The 7,218-nt window shown below is 58.2% G+C and overlaps 1 protein-coding gene across 1 annotated transcript; it reads left to right on the forward strand.

The window, feature by feature from the left end:
- Nucleotides 1-4,595: 4,595 nt before the first annotated feature.
- CDC42EP4 (CDC42 effector protein (Rho GTPase binding) 4) lies at nucleotides 4,596-5,657 on the forward strand. The gene has a single exon (XM_006886238.1). It carries the CDS (start codon nucleotides 4,596-4,598, stop codon nucleotides 5,655-5,657), a length of 1,062 nt encoding a protein of 353 aa, XP_006886300.1.
- The last annotated feature ends 1,561 nt before the right edge of the window (nucleotides 5,658-7,218 follow it).

Genomic DNA, 7,218 nt, shown 5'->3' on the forward strand with positions numbered 1-7,218 from the left:
TGCTCAAGAAATGTCTACAGCCAAGAAAACTCGCACCAGGCAGTTCTGCCCATCACAGGGGGTCGACGTGAGTCACAGCTGATCCAGCAGCAGCTGTCAGCAAAGCCAGCAGTCCCAGCTGAGGGCGTGCTACCTGGCCCAGCCTTCCAGAACCCAGCGGTTCTGTGGGCACCGGGCCCTCCAGGGAGGCGCGCTTTGTTCTTCAGTGTCCCCATGCTCTGCCTGGAAAGCGGATGTGGCTTCCAGGATGGCTGGGAGTGTCCTGGCCCAGGCCAGGCTGCGGGGAGTGGCTGCCCAGAGTGGACAGCCAATTTTAACCACTTCCCCAGAGCTGAGTCACCGCACTTAGCAGCATCTCTCTCTCAAAAGCCATCACTTCTCTGGCATCATCTCCTTCCGGGGTGCTCACTGCAGGGCCTCCCACGGGGCAGCCTCTGGTCAGAGCCGGGACTCCCTTACCTGCTTGTACTGCCACCTCCGTGGCCCCTCTCCTCCTCCCAGGCCCTTCTCTGTAGACACTTAGGGTGACTCAGTGTCATTCAGAAAAATCAACCCCGTCACCGTCAAGGTGACCCCAGTTCGGCTCTCCTCCCTGTTTGCCGGTACAGTGGCCCCATAAGGTTGTTTGGAGGGAGATTGCCAAGCCTTTCTTCCAACGTGCACCTGGGGTAGATTCACGCCTCCAGCCTTTGCATTTATAGGTGAGTGCTTGACTCTCCCTGCTGTCCAGGTAGGACTCGCCAAGGGCTGTACCTGGGAATGAATCACCTGGAACCAGCTTGGATGGTGCTCGGGGATGAAGCCAAAGGCCTCACGTGCCCGTGGAGTGAGTTGTCCTCTGGCACAGACGCGGCGCCGTGGCTTGTTCTACGTGGGCTGAGTGGCAGCTCTAGAAATGCAGATAATGACCCTGTCCTCCTTGGACCGAGGCTCCCCCGGCTGTGGGCTGCGGCTCCCTCGTCCCTGGTCCATCAGAGCTCCAGCTCTTTTGACTTTTCCTGAGTGACTGGTCCGTGGAAGATGTTTCCCCATGGGCCACAAAGCCCCACTTTTCTCCGTCCATCTCCAGGGAGCAAGACCAGGAAAATAGACAGCATTGGCCAACTGACTTTGGGGAGCACAGGGCATATCACTCTCCTGGGGGCCGCTGGGTGAGCTGGGCACGTCTGAGCTTCCTTTAGATTCTATCTCATTCTTCACACTGTCCTTCTCACCCGCCTCCCCAGTCCTCCCCACAAGGGATGGTTACACTTGATGGCCAGGTCTGCACAGCCCTGGGCTAGTCCTGCCTGGACAGCGGGGCTGTGGTTTCCTCTAATGAGTGGTCACCCTCAGGGGAATCACAGCGTGGGCTTTGCTGACTGGGCCTGGGGATTCCTGTCCTTATAGCAAAACCTCTTGCGATGCTGATTCTTCCTGTGACTGCGTCCTGCTCCGTTTTGAAGTCCTGCTGGTGTAGTAGGTCAAGTGTTGGGCTGCGGTTTGAACCACCAGCTCCACTGCCAGAGAAATGCGGGCAGTCCTTTCCTGTTGGGGCTTCCAGCTTTGGAAACTCAGTAGACAGTTATGAGTTGGAATCAACTCAGCAGCTATGAGCTGGTTGGTTGGGTTTTTTTTTTGGGGGGGGGTTGGTTTTTTTGTTTTTGTTTTGAGGTAGGGTTGGTTTTTCTTGGTATTTTTTAAATTTTATGTTTTATTGTTTTGTGTGTGTGTACCGTCAAATCAGATCTGACTGATACAGGAGGAGATTGCCTCTCCGTCTCCAGCAGAGCATCAAGTAGATTTGAACCACACACCTCTGGGATTGCAGTGCAGCTTTTTGCCACTAGGCCACCAGAGCTCCCTAGCTATGAGCTGTTTTTAAGGAGCCTTGGTGCAACAGGGAGCTCTGGTGGCACGGTGTGTTACATGTTGGCCTGCTAGCCAAAAGGTCGGTGGTTTGAGTCCACAGGCGCTCCGTAGGATAAAGATGGCTCTCTTCTCTGTAAAGAGATACGGCCTTGGAAACCCAGGACGGGGTCCACCGTGAATCAGAGTCCACCTGATGGCTGTAGGTTTGGGCTTTGGTGGTGTTACACACTCAGCCGCTAACCAAAAGGTCAGCAGTTCAAACTTCCAGCTACTGTGTGAGAAAAGGCCCTGATGACCTGTTCCAATAGAGGAGAAGCCTGGAAAGCCCTGTGGGACAATTCTGCTCTGCCACACGGGGTCACTACGAGTGGAAAGGGACAGGATGGCCCCCAACCACAGAGACGTTTCTGATTGTCCCGGTGGGAGATGCCAGCTGCTCCTGGCATCAAGTGGGTGGAGGCCGGGGGTGCTGCTAAATGCCCTTCAGAACAAACAGCGATCCAGCCCGGTGACCACCGGCTTCGTTGTCAGCTCGTACTAGAACTTTCTCCAGGCAGTAACAATGCTCGATGCTCCTCTCTGCACCTCTCGGCCACCAGTGGAGAGCTGGACTTGGACAGCTTGTTGATACCAGCCCAGGGTGCTCTCCACCAAAGGCTGAGAAAGTCTCAGAGTGAAGGCAAAGGGCCACTGGACCAAGAGTCCAGTCCTGGCTTGGGGGCTCAGGGGGGCTTCTCAGAAGAACTGATGCTCCAGCTGAGCTCTGAAGGAGGAGTTTGGGAGGGTCAGATGCCACGGCGTTCTTAGGGTTGAGTGGGCAGAGGCTCGGGGGCAGAGGGCAAGGGTGTACAGGGAGGGGAGAGGGCTGAGTGATGAGGGGTTAGGAAGCAAATGGTGACACTTGGGTCATTGTTGCTACTTGCCATCAACTCCTGATGACGCCACATGACAAAGCACAGGTGCCCTGTGTGGTTCCTGGGTTGTCATGTCTGCCCTGGTGGTACAGTGGTTGAGCATTCAGCATCACAACCTAGGGCACCCCAGGGCCCATTGTCCTCTGTCCTACAATGTCACTTTGGGATAAAATCCACTTGATGGCACACAGCAATCTTTACAGAGTCAGGCTTCCAGGTCACTCCTCCTCAGAGCCACTGGGTGGGTTAGAACCCTCAGCCTTTCCATTAACCATCGCTTCCCCAGGCCTCGTTTTGCAGTCTGCCTGCCTTTCCAGTCCAGGGTGCTGGCGGAGGATGTCCACCACATCTAGGGCTGAAAAGTGAGAGCCTGGAGCGAGGGTGTCCCTGAGAGCATACTCCTGGCAGGGATGGTGAAGAAGATACGACCCTTCACATGCCACACGGTGGTCCTCCTGGCGTTCCGCAGCCCTGCACCGCTGCCCTGCACCGCTGGGCTCGGCCCCAGCATTGAACTTAAAGTCTCAGTGGCACCGCGAGCCTCGGCTGCAGGTTCCAGGCTGCTGCTGCCCTAGTTTTGCCCTCTATTCTTTGGACATAATGACCAGGGGTCTGCAGGTCCTGGGGGAGCTGAAGTCTCCACCTGCAATGATTAAAGAAGCAGAGGGTGTTCCCCAGACTTGCCTCCTGGCAGAGAGCTCGGGGCCTCGTGGTGGAGACGTCCGAGGCGGGGTCCTTCTGCACGGAACACCCAGCAAGGGCTGGGGAGCTGGTTCTGTGGGCTCGGCAGCCCCACCCCAGGGCTGATTCAGAAAGAAAGCCAGACTACCCACGCGTGGAGGCCTGGGCTGGGCAGTCAGTCACCCTGGGGCTGCCGGCTGCCCGCCCACCAGCCCTGCCTTCATGCTCCGCTCTGAGGACTGTGACTCAGGCCAGGCTGTCCACTCACTCCACAGGGATTTAGGTCAGACAGCAGGAAGAACTTACCAGGACGTCTCCAGGCTGGCTGTTGGAAGGTGTCACGTCTTAAGCCGGGTCTCCGTCCTAGAGCCGGCACATAGCTTTCTGAGGCGTCACATCCCGAATGTGGCTGGGGCCGAGAGATTGCATCAGGGAAAGTGTGTGTGTGTGTGTGTGTGTGTGTGTGTGTGTGTTCACTTGACCTCTTAACCAGATTGCAGTAATTCCTCCCCTGACCTGAGAGCCTATGGGTATGAGTGAAGAAATGGTCTGCGTTGCCACATCACAAGCTGGCTCCTTTAACTTGATTTGCACTGTGGTGGTCTGGGAGCTGGGGTTTAACTGTCAGCCCCATGGCAGATGGAAATCCCAGGGTGGTGTGGTGCAAACCGTTCAAGCGCCCTGACGATAACCAAAAGGTAGGAGGTTCAGATCTACCCAGAGGCACCTCGGAAGAAAGGCCTGGCAGTCCTCTCCTGAGCAGTCTTTGAGACTGTGATGGAGTACCGTTCTGTGACACACAGAAAAGGTGCCGTGAGGCGGAACCAACTTCTGTGAGGTTTTCAGAGGCTGTAAACCTTTACAGAAGGAGACTGACCGTCTTCCTCTCTCAGAGCACCTGCTGGGTTAGAACTGTCAACCTTTGGGTTATGCACTACCAGGTGTGTCTTCAAGGTTTTGAGTGACCGACGTGTGTGCTGGGGGCCCAGCCCTGTTTAACCCTGTGCCTCCTGTTCTCTGCTTGCAGCCCTGTGATCACCCCGGTGTCGCACGCAGCCCCCGCAGACCCCACTGCTGGACTCCACATCTGCCCACCTTCGCCTCTAGGACCTGGGAGGGCCGGCCGCCCCCCACGCCCCCCGCGGCACCATGCCCATCCTCAAGCAGCTGGTGTCCAGCTCCGTGCACTCGAAGCGCCGGTCCCGCGTGGACCTCACGGCCGAGATGATCAGCGCCCCTCTGGGCGACTTCCGCCACACCATGCACGTGGGCCGGGCGGGGGACGCCTTCGGGGACACCTCCTTCCTCAACAGCAAGGCTGGCGAGGTGGACGGCGAGTCCCTGGACGAGCAGGCCTCCGCCTCATCCTCCAAGCGCGGCCTCCTGTCCCGCAAGTTCAGGGGCAGCAAGCGGTCGCAGTCGGTGACGCGAGGTGACCAGGAGCAGAGGGACATGCTGGGCTCTCTGCGGGACTCGGCCCTCTTCGTCAAGAACGCCATGTCCCTGCCCCAGCTCAACGAGAAGGAGGCCGCGGAGAAGGGCTCAAGCAAGCTGCCCAAGAGCCTGTCGTCCAGCCCCGTGAAGAAGGGGGCCGACGAGGAGCGGGGTGTGGGAGAGGGGCTGTCCCCTCGCAACGGGGCAGGGGGCCCCCACACACTCGACCCCCTCCTGGACGAGCAGGCCTTCGGGGACCTGGCTGACCTGCCCGTGGTGCCCAAGGCCAGCTACGGGCTGAAGCACGCCGAGTCCATCATGTCCTTCCACATCGACCTGGGGCCGTCCATGCTGGGCGACGTGCTCAGTATCATGGACAAGGACGAGTGGCCGCCCGAGGGCGAGGAGGACGGGGGCTACCACGACGATGAGGAGGACCCCGGGAGTCTGGCTGCCCAGGCCCCTCTTCCCACCTCGGCGGCCCCTCCGCCGGCCACGCAGGAGGGCAAGGCCGGGCAGGACCCTTCCTCATTGCCCTCCCAGGCCCTGGAGGATGAGGGGTGGGCAGCGGCAGCCCCCAGTCCCAGCTCGGCCCGCAGCGTGGGCAGCCACACCACACGGGACAGCAGCTCCCTGTCCAGCTGCACCTCGGGGGTCCTGGAGGAGCGCAACCCCGCCTTCCGGGGGCCGGACAGGCCCCGGGCCACAGTCCCGAGGCAGCCCGACAAGGAGTTCTCCTTCATAGACGAGGAGGAGGAGGATGAGATCCGAGTGTGAGGACCCGAGGCTCCCCTGGCTGCTGGCCGCCTCTCCGTCCTGTGCCACCCACTCATCTTCCACCAAGACAGCTGGACCTTAATGGGCCGGGATCCTGGCCTGGCCTGAGGGGACTCAGGGCATTGGCATGGGGACTGACTGATCAGCTGATTTCACTGCCCGCTGTAGTCTCCCCTCGTTTTGTCAGACTGGGGTTACATGCCCACAGCATAATTGGCTGCCCTCTCTGGGCCTGCCGTCTCTTAACTGGGGGCCGGTGGCCACCTGAGTTCTGCTACCTTTGAAGTCACAGGTGAGCACAGAGGCAGTCTCAGTGCCAGGGCTAGGAACTCGCCGCTCTCTTTTCTGCACTGTGCCTGGTTCAAGCGTGTGTAGCAGGAGGAAAGAGTGGGGCTCCCTTCTTGGTCCCCCACTTCTCCATCCAGTTTCCTGCAGCCCCTGGGAGCTAATAGGACCCAGCAGCTAGCCCCAAATGTATACACTAAATAAGACCGCTGTCAGAGGTGTGTGGACAGGATTGGGGTCACAGGCAAGGCCCCAGGCTTCTCTGGTTTGGGAAGGAGCATTCTGTGAATAACACTAGTCACAGGGCTGGGGCGCTGGCTCCGCCCTATAGGTTTGTTTGTGCTTTATTGTTGTTTTTAAATCCTTCTAGAGCAATATCAGGAAGTATCCATAGGTCTGCCGCCAGAAGAAAAATCAGTCCTTTGAGGAAGCCTTGATATTGATAACCCAGCACTGGGTGTTACCTGGCTGGGTGATGGTCTTTGTGTGCATCTGACCTCTTCTCCATACCTGCTCACAACTGAGCAAGGCCAGTGTGGAAGAAGACATCCTGGCTTTTTTTATTCTTACTCCCCAAGAATATATCTTTCCCGTGGGGGTAAATAAGCTTCATTTGATTAGGTTGCTCCCCCTCTACCCTACACCCTCAAACTGACAACCCCCGTACTTGTTTTTCAAGGTTTCTCTGCTGACTGAACCCCTTTCCCCCCCCCACTTTTGAAGACAAGGGCCCCCACAAAGAGGATTCCCCAGTTATAGGAGCAAAAGCAAATAAACCGCCCAGGACGCTGAGTTTTAGAGAGGAAGCAGACAGTTCCGGGTCAGGGAGTTCCAATTGTCACAAGGAACAAAGGTGGTGCTTTCAGTTTCTCTGAAGTCTGCGTTTCGGGGGTGGGGTGGGGGGGTTCCTCCTGCCACTCAGGCCTGAGGAGCTTGAGTGGAAGCTTGGGCATGAATGCCAGGTGACTCCTCTGACCTGGGAGCAGGTTGGCCTGGGTCCTCCTGACTATAGCTGATGGGGTGAAGGTGAGGGTGGCACGGGTAGAGTGAATTGAAACGAGGGTTCTGACCAAGGGCTTGGTGGGTGTCTGCACCCCCGCCTCTGTTTTTGCCGGACCCTGACTCTGAAAGACACTAACTTAGTCCCTGCCTTGCGTGCACTCTGGGCTCCGGTGCCTCGTAGCTGTTAGCCCTTTAGGTGGGGGAGCCGTCAGGTGGGGTCCCGCAGCCCCCAGCAGCTGCCCGTGAAACCCATCCCAACTGGTCACTTCCAGAT

This window comes from Elephantulus edwardii, unplaced genomic scaffold, assembly GCF_000299155.1.
Source record: "Elephantulus edwardii isolate Elephantulus edwardi_28Jun2011 unplaced genomic scaffold, EleEdw1.0 scaffold00048, whole genome shotgun sequence".
In the NCBI taxonomy this organism is placed as follows: Eukaryota; Metazoa; Chordata; class Mammalia; order Macroscelidea; family Macroscelididae; genus Elephantulus; species Elephantulus edwardii.